The 17379-nt window shown below is 35.3% G+C and overlaps 1 protein-coding gene across 2 annotated transcripts in view; it reads right to left on the bottom strand.

Moving 5' to 3' along the window:
- LOC149793928 (uncharacterized) overlaps positions 1-17379 on the bottom strand; it is an 88129-nt gene that overhangs the window by 11394 nt on the left and 59356 nt on the right. For both annotated transcript variants that reach the window (XM_089967863.1, XM_089967864.1), the window contains exons 9-13: positions 14004-14161; positions 7719-7803; positions 5824-5942; positions 1855-1989; positions 707-842 (exon numbers count right to left, since the gene is read on the bottom strand). In XM_089967863.1, coding sequence (XP_089823989.1) covers positions 707-842; positions 1855-1989; positions 5824-5942; positions 7719-7803; positions 14004-14161 — 633 coding nt within the window. The remainder of the gene's footprint in view (positions 1-706; positions 843-1854; positions 1990-5823; positions 5943-7718; positions 7804-14003; positions 14162-17379) is intronic.

Below are 17379 nucleotides of genomic sequence, written 5' to 3'. Positions count from 1 at the left end.
TGGGTATTATGGCATGTATAAAACTGAATTAGGACCCGAAAAATTGCTCTCGTGTGGATTATCATATTTTCTTAAGAAATTACTTGATAAATTTACATGCTCAGTGCATACGCTGAAAATAGAGACAGGTAGGCATAGCAGGATTGAGAGAAATAATTAGTATTCTAAATAATGCCGGAAAAATAATGTTTATTTGGTAGAAGATGAATTCCATTTTGTTTGTATTTGTCCAGCTTATGACCATATAAGAAAGAAATATTTCAATGAAATTTATCATCTCTTTCTGTCTGTAGAAGATTTTGTTTTATCCCTAATGAGTCATAGCAATATATTAATTATAAGAAATCTTTCTTACTACATCAATTTAGCTTTCTGTCTAAGAAAATCTTTGATAATTCAACCGAATGCTGAATAATATAATTAGAGGAAGTAACATCTTTATAAAATAATGCACCGATTAATGGAAATTATTAATCTATACTTATGATGAACATCATATTTAACTTCTTTAAACCATGGCACACATTATATTTACTTGTATTGTATTTTGTAATATGGGCAAGTGGCCTAAATTACTGAATAAAGTATTCTTATTGTTATCACTGAATGGCACACACCTATCTACAACGGCAATATATACCAATATTAATGTGGGAAATGAGAAGAGAATAAGAAAAAGAAAAGGAAAAAGTGTTTTCAATCTTACCTTAATCATTTCTGTTCGGTGAGCATCAGGGTCACGACCAGATATTGGAAGGACCTTGACCTTTTGTGTCTTTGTTGATCTGTCTGCCAAGGACAATGTCATCTTTCTGTGTGTGAAGGACTCTGTTGAGTGAGGTCTAGAGAAAAGGAAAGAATTTTAACTCCTCATCAATATTAGATAACAAAACAGCTCTCAAGGATGATCAAGAACTTGCTGCAGTGAAAATCAACGATTAGAAAAATGTTTTAAGTCAGCCATTTCTTTGTAAAAGTACATGTATACATTTTATACATTTACCTTGAACGTATGACAATTTCTCATATTTACAAATAATACCTTCAACATCTCAAATGTGTGCATGAGATGTCTCTTTGGTGGAGTGAATTAGAGAACCTGGTGCACTGTTTTTAAACTTGCTACTAATCTCTTTTGATTCCACAATCAAATGACAGAAATTCATTGCTGCATTTTGTCTAACATAGTAATGGCAAGCAAATGGATAATGACTCCAATGAATGAACTGTTTATATTCTAAAATTACGTCTTATGCTGTATGTGTAATTACAAATCTTGACAAAACCTGTGTATCGACATTCAACATGCAGGACATTGAATCCTTATCACCGAACTCATCTTGGTATTCCAGACATTGACACTGACATCAGGTGTGTGTGTGTGTGATTTGGATTTTTAATGTAGCTTCAAACAATTTTCATTCATATCGCTATGCCACAGATATGTAGGATGATGTCCCATCCAGTCACATTATTATTAAACACCAGGCCGACCAGTCCTGTCACTAACCTCTTAATGCTGAGCACCAAGTGAGGATGCTGCTATTTTTATAAGTCTTTGGTATGACATGGCCAGGATTTGAACCCACGACCTCCTGTATCTGATGCAGATGCTCTACACACTTAGACAGAGTGGTACGACATCAGGATTTTCTAAAAAGTGTTTAAATAAAATTTGCCTTCGTAAAAAAGCCTGATATCAATGAAAATGAGAAAATGAGAAAAACACGGACATCAGGATTTGCTCTATTTCATTAATATAAGGATTCTGTACAAAGGCAAAGTTGATTTCAACCCGTTTTAGCAAGCTTTGGCTCTGTGTGAGGAGTCAGAAGCATTATATTTATGACATACCTGAAAGTCAATTTGGTTTTGAAGACGGACTGTCCTTGCAAGCCTGTGCCTTGCCGTACAAACAGATGGTTGAAATCCCCTTGAATGGGCATTGCATGAACATCAAATATTTCATCCCCCAGATGTAGAGACATACTGGAAAGAAGAAATAAAATTATGAGAAGGTAATAAAATATTACATGCCGTATCTATCATAGTGAGGTTACTTAACGGGTGACATTACAGCTGAGGTTGAATTCTAACTTTTTAGCTGAACTATTTGAAGTTGCTGTCCACCCTTTATCAACTGTCCTTAGTTTAAGATGTGGGGCAATTTATTATTATTCCTCTGGTTCTTCAAATAGACATATAGAATCTATGTTGAGGTTTGGACCAAGACAAGGAAATCCCAGTCAAGGGATTACATCATTTGTCTCCCCACGAGGCCTGCCAAGGGGAGAGACATACTGTAACCCCGTGACTGGGATTTCCTTGTCTTGGTCCAAACCCCAACGCAGATTCTTTTTCTCACCCAATAATTTCCTTTAAAGTAAAAAATAACTTCTCATTTGTGCAATATAGTTCACGTGTCAATGTTTACATGCGGTGCATTAATACAAACATGTTAATGAGGACTGTGGTGTGACATCGTCATCAGAAGTACACAGTTTTTATGTGTGAGCCCAAACAAATAACAACATAAAACGTTGCATAGTACTGAGGTATTATCACATTTAATATATGGATGTTATATGAAATCAACAATAAATAGTTAATATTTATTACAAGAAAATGTTTCATTTTCATCAGTTCCAATTTAGAAAATTATATTGTAAAAAATGAAACAAATCTGGGTCCTCTGTTGTAAGTTACATGTAGCATGAATGTCCGTGCTTGGGTAATTCATGGGTAATTAGTGATCTGTGTCACTATCGCATATAACTCTCCTTTTCTTTGGAGGAGGGGCAACTGTTTGTGACATACTTGTGTTGTCCTTAATATTAATTGTAAAATAACCCCCGTGCATAAAAGACCCTCCAAATACGGACCCTAGCGGATAACCATGTGCTGAACTTTCAAGTTCACGGATTCTTTGACAATTTATTTTCTGTATTGGAAATATGGCAAGTGCTACCGTGAAATTTGCTCTTGGATTGTGTTGACAGATAAATTATTCCTTCTGGCTGGTAAGTGCATTATTTGTCATTAAATATTATAGGTATATTTTTTATTCAACTGGGGCACAATGGAGATGCTTAACAAAATTAGAATAAAGCATGTTTGACATAACACATTTCTGGCTGTTACTAAGTTTTCTGTAGTTGTTAAGAGAGTTGGGAGGCTATGAAGTGTATAGTTCTATAGTCTAAGAGCACAGATCAGTGTTTTCTGTCATAGTTCATTTCACACAGCATTGAGAATTTTCTCCTATCTGTAGCATTTTTCAGGTCAGCATCATTAAATGTAGCTAACAGTATATAATTTGTTTCAAAGTATTTAAAACTAGTTACATAGCTTTAGCTACATTTAATGATGCTGACCTGAAAATGTACTGAGCTAGGTGAAATAGCATAATACCAAAAAGCTTGAAATCGTATGCGTGTGCATCTTTGTCTCTCTCGAAATGTTTTTGTATGGTGTGTTCTCAAAGATGGATTTACCTTAAGTTACTATGTTTTTGCTATATATTTGTTGCTGTTGTTGTTTGATATTTAAACAACTACGTCAGGCACTGCAGAAGACAACAAGGGTTTCTTTTTTTAAAAAAGTAGTTCTGAGCACGTGGACACCTGGACTGAGACGACTGGTCAGAGATGACTAGACTGAGATATGAAAAGGTTAGCAAAACAGCTAGATTTCTCTGTAGCATGGGTGAGAAAACATTTTCTCACATTTCCACACATATATGATTGAGTTTTCCAGTATGGACATCAATGGAAATTATCTCTTTAAAATAGTATTTTGACCACCATTTTGTCTTATTCGCTTGACGTCATCATATACATGACATCATGATTGTTGGCTATTATTCTATCTTTTAATTTCAGTAGTTATCTATTTGCATTGTAACTTTATTTTGATATTTACATTTTAAAAATTTGGCCTGAACAAAACACTGTATGTGCTATAAAAGAATGGAAACAATTTCATGTATATTTCACCCTGTCTGTGATTTATCTGTACCAACTGGACACCATTTTCTGTTCTGTGTTTTTGGCTTTTATTTTTAAAAAATAACAAGAATTTTTTCAGCGTCCATTTTCCGGACATTAATACTAGTAAGAATTTTGGTTAAAAAACATAAAAATATTCAATTCAGTAAAACTGTTAACAATTAGAGGATTTTTTTCTCAATTAATAATACATACATTTTATTAACACTGCTCATGGCCTTTTAAACACACTTTTTATTAGGGTAGATTATGTACCATACTAAATGGTGTGTGTGTGATATGGATTTTTAATGTAGCTTTAACAAATTTTCAGTCATAACACTACAATGTCTGCAGTGTGACAGTTTATAGTGATGTCTAGCACTGGGGCATCATGCCACAGACATACAGCATGATGTCCCACCCAGTCACATTATCCTGACACCAGGCCGACCAGTCCTAACACTAACCTCTTAATGCTGAGCGTCTAGCGAGGCAGCTGTTAGTACCATTTTTGTAAGTCTTTGGTATGACTCGGCCGGGGATTGAACCCATAACCTCCCACTTCCGAGGCGGATGCTCTAACCACTAGGCCACCATACTAAATGGAAATGATGAAATAGGTCGGAAACATCCAAGGTTATTTGAATTGCCAACCTCAACCCTGTGTCTGTTTTGTGTTTTCTCCAATCTCACATATGTGGAAATATTGATCTCATAAGGAGTCATTGCTTAAAAAATACTGAGGGTGGGGGTGTTAATAAACAGGTGTTAATCAGCAAAAAAAAAATCTTTTATTTAAAAAATAAAACATAAATTTAATGGTGATGATTGGTTAAAGCCAAAAATGAGTGTGTGTGATTTGGACATTTTAACGTAGCTTTAAAAAAAAATCCGTCATATCGCTACAATGTCTGCAGTGTGGCAGTTTATAGTGATGTCTAGCACTGGGGCATCATGCCACAGACATGTAGTATCATGTCCCACCCAGTCACATTATCCTGACACCAGGCTGACCAGTCCTAACACTAACCTCTTAATGCAGAATGCCAAGCAAGGCAGCTGTTAATACAATTTTTGTAAATCTTTGGTATGACTTGGCCAGGGATTGAACCCATGACCTCCCACATCTGAGGTGGATGCTCTAACCACTAGGCAACCTATCCTCTGTAATCAAGAATGTGAGAAAAAGAATCCTTCATTATGTATTGGTGTTGGTAAGGAAAAATCCATCCTTGCGATCAAAATTTTGCATCAGAAACTTAGCACAGCCTTGTGTCTGATGCAAATTCCAATCCTCATTTGAAAGTAAAGTCAAAGAAAAGTATACAAGACCTCAAGTGAACTGTTAGTAATTTATGACCAACATAAATCAGCCATGCAGGATTTCTCTTACAGACAAATGAAATGATCCTCATAACTATCATATAGAAAATGCTTACTTAAAGACATGCACTTTTCTGTGTGTATTTGACAAGAAGAGCCTATGATTTTCACAGTGTAAACTGGATAAAGTTTTAAATACTGAAAGCGCTATAGTTTTTGGGACAATTTGCGGTGCTTTTTCTAATACTTACACATAAACCTATAAAACTGCAAGTGACTGGATTATTTCAACCCTTAGCAATGTACACATACCAATTTGTGTAGAACTTACATACTTCAACATTTCACAAAGGATCATCATTTAACAACAAATTTACATTATTTAAAAGCATGAACACATAAAACATTGACATTATTTTAATCAAGGGTCCAGAAAACAAATTTACATTGACATAAAATAATACAGAATTCCTGAGAAAACAAATGCACACACATATCAGGAAAATCTAACCTGCCATCTGACCATCGGACAATTTTTGCATTGCTTTCTCTTACTGGCTTGTCAAATTCGTCTTTTAGTTCGTTGCCTTCCTCATCCTTCACAGTTCTCCACCGCATTGTGTTCTCCACCTGCAAGAAAAGCAGCTTGTGTACCTATTTTGTTACAGTGAATGCATACCGATTAGCTGATAACAAGTCTTTAACATTCATTCCTTGCATTATAATTGCACTGATAAAATGATTGACTCACCATGTGTTCATAACAAAATATATACTTACAGTATGACTTTTTGGAAATTATAGTCCAAACAGTTTTAATGAAGTGAACTGCTGATCAAGGTATGTTGTCTTGAACTAGACTTATTGTGCAAAACTATTATTTTCATATAATATAGAAACCGTTATTTTCTTATGTTACTTTTACCAAGACCATAACCTCTGACCTTTACACCCCAGGATTCATAGGTTTCTTTATTACCCAGTGCATGTGTGTGTGTGTTTTGGATTTTCAACATAGCTTTTAAAAAAATTCAGTTATATTGATACAGTTGATAGTGATGTTTAGAACTGGGGCATCATGCCGCAGACATGTAACATCATGTCCCACCCAATCACATTATCCTGACACCAGGCCAGCCAGTCCTAGCACTAACTCTTAATGCTCAGCGCCAAGTGAAACAGCTGCAAGTACCATTTTTATAAGTCTTTGGTATGACTCTGCTGGGGTTTGAGCCTGCGACCTCCCTCATCCAAGGTGGATGCTCTAACCACTAGGTCACCGGAGCAGTCTATCCCAATGTCCAAGTCATCCACAAAGCTGGGTCATGGAAATTACAGCAAAACAAATATTATTCTGCAAAATCTTTTTTTTTTAAAACTATGAAGGTGATAGGCTTCTTCCTGAACCCAAGTACAAGTTGTTGACAAAGCCTCGCCCATGTCTGTGATGTACAACTAATTCGATTGCGAATAAACTATTTTTTTTTTTTTCAGTCACACTGACCATGACCTTCTGAGCCACGATTTGATAGCCTTCTTTACATTACTGAAAGTGCAAGATTTTCATTTTGGCAGCCACATTTAAACTTGGACTGGCATAAATTTCATTCAGGACCAACATGATATCATAATTAGCCTTTATTGAAAATCCCATTAGCCTTCCAGTAAAAACCCCATGTCAACACAACTTTTCATTCATGAGGAGTAGCAACGATAAGATTTTGAAGATGGCAGCCATGGTGGTGATACTGAATGTAAGATTAGCAACATTTTCATTAGGTATCAACAATTCATCATAAAAAGTCTTCCCATGAAAACGCAATATCATTACCATTTTCATTTTTGGACCAACTAGACATTTAGCGAAAACACCATGTTGAGATGACAAACCATTCATGAGGAGTAGTGATAACAAGATTTTAAAGATGTCTGCTGTGGTGACCAGAGTCTGGATGTCTGAGTAGCACCATTTTCATTTAGGACCAACTAGACCTGGGAATGAATATGAGTGTAAAGATCATGGCAATCCTCCATGTAGTTAAGTTACAATAACAAACTAAATGGAGAGATGACAGATGGACAATAGATATCAAACAGGCTATCCCATAAGACAGGCCATCCCATAATATCTTCTGGTCAATGACCAGTAGAGCTAACATGATCATATTGTAAAAGCATAAGGCATTTGTGTACTGTATTCCTGCTCTTTGGAAAAAAAGGAATCATATTTAAATCCAATTTAATTATAAGATAAGAAGATCAAATAACTTAATAATAACAAGTATCATTCTTGGTACATACTGATTCACTATGAGTAAAATGCAAATACAGTTACATCAGCTTCATTAAAAAAAAAAACACTATTGTGTTCCTAATATGAAAATTAAAAGACTGCCTGAAATTCACCTTTAATTTACACCTGGCTCTGCCCTCTTCATCTAATACTTCATCCTCATCAATCTCATCTTCATATGTGTCTCTGTCAAATGGCCTGTCAAAACATACATTTTTACAAAGAATTCTAAAACCAATATTGTGCTATCTGAGTTAAATAATGAAAAGTACCAACATTCCTTCAAATACTCTGGCATAAAAACTGCTATCCAAGGATGTATAAAACAGTAATAATTTAACAAGTAAGTATCAGGGAAGCGACAATGGCCAAGTGGTCTAAAGTGCTTGCTTGAGAAAGATTCCCAGTAGCTTCCCATGGTTCTTATCTGGGTTTTCCCCAATTCAACCTCTGCCAGTTATATTGGCCACCATGTATAGCCTATTATGTACAGAAAAAAACAAGAAAACAAAAATAGTTTTAAAAAAATTCAAAGCTATTAAAGTAGTGCTACTCCACTTTAAAATTACCTTCTCTGGCTCCCAAGTATGTTTTATTGGAACAGCCCTTCCACCAGTTAGGGGAATATATATAAAATTCATGTTTTGCAGACCATTGGTTACAAAAATCCATTGATGTTATTATTTTTCAGATAATAAAATTGGTTCCAATGCTATTGAAAACAGGAAAACATTAACACTGTATGCTTCATATGACATATGCACCAGCTGACTTACTGGCAACCATGAAAATACCACCATTACATTGGGTCTAAAAATGGACTATAATGAGTGACATTTTAACATCTCAACAAATTTTTTTTGGCTACAGTGCATTTTACAAGTGTGTAATTAACACAAAGCCCATAACTTTATATCATATGTTGAAAGGTAGCTCATTTACTATACTATTATTTTTTCAATGTAAATTGTAAAAAAAGCATAAACAATCACTTTACAAACCAGTGTACCTTGCATAAATGAGACAGATGCATATGAATTCTCCTTTGCCACAATAGGTAACATTTTCCCCAAATTCCCATAAACAACATATCAAAGTAATTCTGATTTTGATTCCTTCTGACATGAGCTAGTAAGAATAAGGAGAGATATTTTTTACATTTAATGACAATAATAATGACATCGAGTTACAGAAATTTGCATTGTGACTCCTAAGGTTTAGACAATTATCTACTTATAAAAAAGTTCAATTGTCAGTAAATAATGATAGCTTGGGAAACTTGTAAGATTAAAGATAATTTCCTTGCTTAAGGAGATATGGAGTGTACTCCTATGCATCCCAAATATAAAAGCAAGACTAAAGTAAATAACAGTAAAAACAATTTCTTTGTGTGTGTGTGTGTGTGTGTGTGTACACCAAAACATGTACTCCTATGCATCCCAAATATAAAAGCAAGACTCAAATAAATAACAGTAAACCAATTTGTTGTGTGTGTTTGTACCAAAACATGTACTCCTATGCATTCCAAATATAAAAGCAAGACTCAAATAAATAACAGTAAACCAATTTCTTGTGTGTGTGTGTACCAAAATGTGTACTCCTATGCATCCCAAATATAAAAGCAAGACTCAAATAAATAACAGTACAATCAATTTCTTGTGTGTGTGTGTGTGTGTGTGTGTATGTGTACACCAAAACATGTTCTCCTATGCATCCCAAATATAAAAGCAAGACTAAAGTAAATAACAGTAAAAACAATTTTTTGTGTGTGTGTGTGTGTACACCAAAACATGTACTCATATGCATACCAAATATAAAAGCAAGACTCAAATAAATAACAGTACAATCAATTTCTTGTGTGTGTGTGTGTGTGTGTGTGTACACCAAAACATGTACTCCTATGCATCCCAAATATAAAAGCAAGACTCAAATAAATAACAGTACAATCAATTTCTTGTGTGTGTGTGTGTACACCAAAACATGTACTCCTATGCATCCCAAATATAAAAGCAAGACTCAAATAAATAACAGTACAATCAATTTCTTGTGTGTGTGTGTGTGTACACCAAAATATGTACTCATATGCATCCCAAATATAAAAGCAAGACTCAAATAAATAACAGTACAATCAATTTCTTGTGTGTGTGTGTGTGTGTATGTGTGTGTACCAGAACATGTACTCCTATGCATCCCAAATATAAAAGCAAGACTCAAATAAATAACAGTACAATCAATTTCTTGTGTGTGTGTGTGTACACCAAAACATGTACTCCTATGCATCCCAAATATAAAAGCAAGACTCAAATAAATAACAGTACAATCAATTTCTTGTGTGTGTGTGTGTACACCAAAACATGTACTCCTATGCATCCCAAATATAAAAGCAAGACTCAAATAAATAACAGTACAATCAATTTCTTGTGTGTGTGTGTGTACACCAAAACATGTACTCCTATGCATCCCAAATATAAAAGCAAGACTCAAATAAATAACAGTACAATCAATTTCTTGTGTGTGTGTGTGTACACCAAAACATGTACTCCTATGCATCCCAAATATAAAAGCAAGACTCAAATAAATAACAGTACAATCAATGTCTTGTGTGTGTGTGTGTACACAAAAACATGTACTCCTATGCATCCCAAATATAAAAGCGTGACCCAAGTAAATAACAGCAAAACCAATTTCTTGTGTGTGTATGTGTGTGTACCAAAACATGTACTCATATGCATCCCAAATATAAAAGCGTGACCCAAGTAAATAACAGCAAAACCAATTTCTTGTGTGTGTATGTGTTTGTACCAAAACATGTACTTATATGCATCCCAAATATAAAAGCAAGACTCAAATAAATAACAGTACAATCAATGTCTTGTGTGTGTGTGTGTACACCAAAACATGTACTCCTATGCATCCCAAATATAAAAGCGTGACCCAAGTAAATAACAGCAAAACCAATTTCTTGTGTGTGTATGTGTGTGTACCAAAACATGTACTCCTATGCATACCAAATATAAAAGCAAGACTCAAGTAAATAACAGTAAAACCTATTTCTTGTGTGTATGTGTATATGCATGCACGTATGTATGTATATGGCATAATGGCACAATCATGGCTATATATTGAAGAATAAGAATCTCATAAATGACGAATTTTGCTGTTGTTGTTTGGTTTAATGCTAATTCTTAGTGCAAGATAGAGAGCAGCCAGTATAACAAGTGGAAATAGGCTATAGCTAGCAGCTAGTATAATAAGTGGAGATAGGTTACAGAGAGCAGCCAGTATAACAAGTGGAGATAGGCTATAGCTGGCAGCTAGTATAACAAGTGGAGGTAGGCTACTGAGAGCAGCTAGTATAACAAGTGGAGATAAGCTACAGAGAGCAACCAGTATAATAAGTGGAGATAGGCTATAGCTAGCAGCCAGTATAACAAGTGGAGGTAGGCTACAGAGAGCAGCCAGTATAACAAGTGGAGGTAGGCTACAGAGAGCAGCCAGTATAACAAGTGGAGATAGGCTACAGAGAGCAGCCAGTATAACAAGTGGAGGTAGGCTACAGAGAGCAGCCAGTATAACAAGTGGAGATAGGCTATAGCTGGCAGCTAGTATAACAAGTGGAGGTATGCTACAGAGAGCAGCCAGTATAACAAGTGGAGATAGGCTATAGCTAGCAGCCAGTATAACAAGTGGAGGTTGGCTACAGAGAGTAGCCAGTATAACAAGTGGAGATAGGCTATAGCTAGCAGCCAGTATAACAAGTGGAGGTAGGCTACAGAGAACAGCCAGTATAACAAGTGGAGATAGGCTATAGCTAGCAGCCAGTATAACAAGTGGAGGTAGGCTACAGAGAGCAGCCAGTATAACAAGTGGAGATCGGCTATAGCTAGCAGCCAGTATAACAAGTGGAGGTAGGCTACAGAGAGCAGCCAGTATAACAAGCAGAGGAAGAACATGAGAAAAGCAGAAAGAACCACAAATCCATTGGAAGCTACTGGCAGTTTTCCCCACATATCTACACTGGCCAAGTGAGATATTTGAACCATACAGACAGAGGTGAGATTGTAGTGATCAATAAGAGCGAAAGCATTTGTAAGATAATGCACAAAACCCCCTTCCAAATAAAAAAATCAGAAAGACATAAAATTCGGCATAAAAATGAGTTTTATGTAATGGCCAATATGTGCATGTTCCAAAAGGTAATTTACCATTTATCTTGTACTTTGTTAATTTCGCCTGCTTTTAGCATAAGATGTATATTCTGTCAGTACTATTTCATTCATGTATTATTTATATATACCAGACCTGCCAACCCTGACGAGTCCGTCTCAGTAAGGCAGTTGATTTTTTCCGTAAGAATGACCAGTTTTCGGTAAGATGTAACAAAATATCAATAACTGCTATTGTAAAGCTGGAAAAAGTCATTTAGAGTTCGACGCATAGACGATAAACTTTATGTTCAACTGAAAATTTTGTAAAGTACACATAAACTTTATTTACCACAAGTACAGTTGCACAAACTCTAGTTCCAAACCCAATGCAGCTCAATGGCTTGTTGCTGTCTCTCAACTTGACATAATTCTTTTACATTCTTTTCCATTTCACATTACGACAGTAGTTGTATCTCCCGCCATGAGACATACTCAAATTGGCATGTAATGTCCAATAAATGTAACTGTGTCCTTTCCAGCTTTTATTCACAAGAATCTGAATACACCTTTTTATTCTTCTGTGTTGTTTATTAACACATTTCTAGAAGCTTATTTTCCATTTCATCTTAAACATGATTCGCTTTCTCGACGCCATTAAATTTTTTTATATAATCAACAGTTCGATCATGCAGATGATTTGCATGAACAAATGGGTGCAGTTTAAAGCATCTGGGTGCTGCTGTAAAGTTAGTCTAGTTCCCTGAATAATTTCACTAATTCTAAGAGGAAACCTGGATCCAAATAAAACATGGATAAACCAATTATCCAGATTTTTCGGCAATGATCATTTTCCGTAGCTTTTGCTAGTATGTCGTAAGTCCATATTTTAAGAGTAATTTTCGTAAGACTTATGGCAAAATCATAAGAGTTGGCAGGTCTGATATACCAGTTGCATACAGACATATAAACACAAGTACATACTTGAATAAGCTTTTATCCAGGAAGTAAACTATAACTTGTTTCCACAATCACAAAGTGCATTCAAATGACCTTACTTCTATATTCAAGCAGTATGGTCTAACTACCTTGTTTTCACACTCAGGAAATATGCTCAACTACCTCATTTCCAGTCCGAAGTATACTTTTAACTACCTTGTTTCCACACAAAGGAAATATTCTCAGCTGTGTTTCCACACTCAAGAATTATTTTCTAATTACCACAGTCAGGAAGTATACTCTATCAATCTTATTTCTACATGCAGGAAGTATACTCTACCTTGTTTCCACACTCAAGAATTATATTAATTACCTTGTTTCCACAGTCAGGAAGTATATTTGAATACCTTGTTTTCACAGAAAGTATTCTCTAATTACCCTTTTTCTACAGTTTGGAAGTATACTCTAACAGCCTTATTTCTACATGCAGGAAGTATTCTCTAACATGTTTCCACACACAAGAATTGAATTACCTTGTTTCCACAATGTGGATATGTGAGAAAGCTTGCCAGTAGCTTCTCGACGGTAGGAGGTTCTTTCCGGGATTTCCCGGGTTCTTCCTCCACCATTAATACTGGCCGCCATGTATAGCCTTTCGTGTGCTGAAAAATGACGTTAAACCCTACAACAACAACAACAAGCTTGTTTCCACAGTCAGGAAGTATACTTAAATACCTTGTTTTCACAGAAAGTATTCTCTAATTACTCTTTCTCTACAGTTAGGAAGTATACTCTAACAATCTTTTCTACATGCAGGAAGTATTCTCTAACATGTTTCCAGACTCAAGATTTATATTAATTACCTTGTTTCCACAGTCAGGAAGTATACTTGAACAACCTTGTTTTCACAGGAGGTATTCTTTAATTACCCGTTTTCTACAGTCAGGAAGTATACTCTAACAATCTTATTTCTACATTCTACCATGTTTCCACACTCAAGAATTATAATAATTACCTTGTTTTCACAGCCTGGAAGTATACACTAACAACCTTATTTCTACATGCAGGAAGTATTCTCTGCCATGTTCCACACTCAAGAATTATATTAATTACCTTGTTTCCACAGTCACGAAGTATACTGGAACTACCTTATTTTCACAGGAGGTATTCTTGAAATACACATTTTCTACAGTCAGGAAGTATACTCTACCTTGTTTCCACACTCAAGAAGTATGCTCTATCTTATTATTTCCACATTTATTTAGTATATTCAAACTACCTTGCTTCCATACTTAAAAAGTATCCGCTATCTACCTTGTTTCCACACTCAAGAAGTTTGGCAGTTTGACATAATGTAGTGCCTTGCCAAGATTTGTGATGATGCGAGGAATTTCAACCTCAATCCTTGTTTCTGGAGGTTCTTCTGGCTCCTGCTCCCCCTCCTCATCTCCATCCTCTATAACTGGTGCCCGCTGAACAAAAAGAAAACATTTGTCAAAGGTTGGTTGTATAACAATCCCTTTTACCATACCCAATATAACAAGTTAACTGACTGATGGGCTCAATGTAGCAAATATGGCAAACTTGCTGATAAATAAGAAATTTCATTAGTTAGTAAATATAACAGGATTTCCCTTGGTCAGAATATAACAAGGTGATAAGAAAAGCAGCTTGTATTTCTACATAATTACTTTGATATGATTGATTTTCAAACAATATATTTTCGGGTGTATATAAATTTATGGATTTGCCTGTCAAAGTTGGCATATTTGTAGAAACTTAATTGTGCAGATGAACCTCTACAAAATACCCAAACTAAAGAATACAAATGAACACAACCATGCCAACAACCAATGTTGGCTGCTTCAATGGTTGAAACAAAACTATCACCTGCATATACACAAATCGAACACATGTCAAGACCCGCACCATATTCCACCTAAGTGCTCAACATAAAAAAGAAGCAGATGCTAATAAGTTATTAAAGCACATCTGCACAATCTCTTACTTAAAACACTGTCCATAAAGCTGCACCATCAATACTATCTGATGAACATGCTTAGTGGACCTGTAGACTTCACCAATAACGTAGATTCATGCTGAATGGTCAATTGCAGCTCATGCAAAACGTGAACGATCAGACCTAATTAACAATCAGACCTAATTAACGATCAACGATCAGACCTAATTAATGATCAGACCTAATTAACGATCCACAATCAGAGCTAATTAATGATCAGACCTAATTAACGATCAACGATCAGAACTAATAATGATCAGACCTAATTAACAATCAAGAATCAGAACTAATTAATGATCAGACCTAATTAACAATCAATAATCAGACCTAATTAACGATCAACAATCAGACCTAATTAATGATCAGACCTAATTAATGATCAACAATCAGACCTAATTGACAATCAGACCTAATTAACAATCATCGTTCAGACCTATTTAATGATCAGACCTAGTTAATGATCAGACCAAATTAACAATCAGACCTAATTAACAATCAGACCTAATTATCCAAAGTTTCAAGAAACCTGACTTCAGCAACATCAAGATTATTTACCCGAGAAACATCTGTATTTACCACCAGACTTGATTGAGATGATGTTGATTCAGTGTTTTTTTCCCAAAAATTAGCAAAGAGTGAACATCTAAACTCTGCTGTAGTTATTATACATATCTAGTGTTTCATTAGTAATCATTCTCCCAGTACAAGATTTATTTTTCTATGGTCTTGTCATTCATATGGATTAGTTGTTGTTGTTGTAGGGTTTAACACCATTTTTCAGCACACAATAGGCTATACATGGTGGTCAGTATTAATGGTGGAGGAAGAACCCTGGAAAACCCACATAAAGAACCACTGACCCACGAGAAGCTACTGGCAAGCTTTCTCACAAATACCCACATTGGCTGAATCTGAGACTCGAACCCACGCAGACAGAGGTAAGATGGCAGTGATTCATAATGGAGAGTGCTTTAGACCACTCGGCCGCCCCACATACGAATTAGCAAGCACGAGTGTGAGATGTGCTTACTGAAGATTTTAATTTGTCAACATCTAGTGTTCTAATACCTTATTCTTTTTCTTCATTTCTCTCTATCTTTACTTATATCACAACATATTAATTTAGTGAGTGGAAATTACAGATCCTGGATACTTTCTTTCTGTAAGGGATTACAATTAACAGATTACAGGAATGAAAATTATTTATCAAACAGATTTGTTGATCATTGGGATGTTTTAGTAACATAATGGGGGGGGGGCTTCTTCATCATGTGGCTAATGTTTTGCTGGATATTTCATTTTCTGTGATTTGGGGAAACAGCAAAATCAGTGAAAATGATGCAACCATGGTAAACTTTAGGAAGAATTAAATTTAACTAAACTAGTATTCAAACACTGAATAAGGACTTTAAAACTATGCTAAAACTTAAAATGAAAGTATAATGAAATGAAACTGCAATTATAGGAATTTTGGGTACTATTTAAGCTGTGATTTGTCAATTGACAGCCATATCACAATTATAATTCAAAATATCATTTAAAAAAAAGATCTGCGACAACTTTAATTATTTTCCTTGAGAAAACTGGAATTTTCACTTTTTACTATTACAGCCCTACCCACGTATATCGACATCACTTATGTCGACAAGCTGCCTATTTCAACAAAAAAGCAAAGTCCCAGTCCATTGGACTTCTATTACTACTAAAACTGTCATGCTTATGTCGACATTGAGATATAAAAAAAACGTATATGTCGACAAAAGCCATTGGTCCCAGCTTGAAAAAATCCTGTTTTCTAATCGTTTATGTTGACAGGCTGCTAGTTCCGACCGATACTTTGTTCAACAATTAGTTGATCTTGTCGACAGGCTTCAATTTTCCCACCTAATCATTTATGTCGGCAAGCGACCATCTCCGACCTGTACTTTATTCAACAATTAGTTGATCTTGCCATCAAACTTTAATGTCGCGGTTTGAGAAAAAAAATAGGCTTTTGTTTGGTCCTATAAAGTTGGCCTCTCACGGCGACTTAAATAAAAGCAATTAAATCTGATTGATTCTTGCATTTTCCAAAGTGATCGATGATCAAAACAAGTTTATTGTGCTGTGACAGTTTCGTTTTTAACTTTACTTAGTATGTGTCAATGAATAGAATATTATGCCTTCATTAATCATATCAGCCACATCTCTTGTTCGCTTTTATGTACTTTTCATGACGACATCCGTAACTAAATACATGTACTGTTTAAACCAACTTGCTGACATGTTTTCATTTACCTGTGAATAGCCCCATCCCCCTGGTAGCCTCAATAAGATGGGAACAGACTGACCAAAATCTAGGACAATTTAAGTACATGTACTTGAAGCGTGTAAATAACAACTATACAACCATGTGCTGATACCAATGTTGAATATCAACTTTGAATATCATAGTGAATGTTTTTCATATCAGGATGTGACAGATGCAATATTTTATTGTGGATTTTATTACAAAAAGGTAACCAAAATGTAATTTGTCAATATACAAGTGTGTTTCATACTGGTTTTGTCTTTATGTACTCAATATTTCCATTGTTTGTTTTCTCAAAGTGCAAGTGCTACTCACTGACGACAGGGCACCCCTTACTGACGAATTTAACTTGTATTTTTTTTTCTCAGACCCGCCCGCCC

This window comes from Sinohyriopsis cumingii, chromosome 8 (genome assembly GCF_028554795.1).
Source record: "Sinohyriopsis cumingii isolate HCF-2022 chromosome 8, ASM2855479v2, whole genome shotgun sequence".
In the NCBI taxonomy this organism is placed as follows: Eukaryota; Metazoa; Mollusca; class Bivalvia; order Unionida; family Unionidae; genus Sinohyriopsis; species Sinohyriopsis cumingii.
This window is presented reverse-complemented; position numbering and strand designations above follow the sequence as displayed.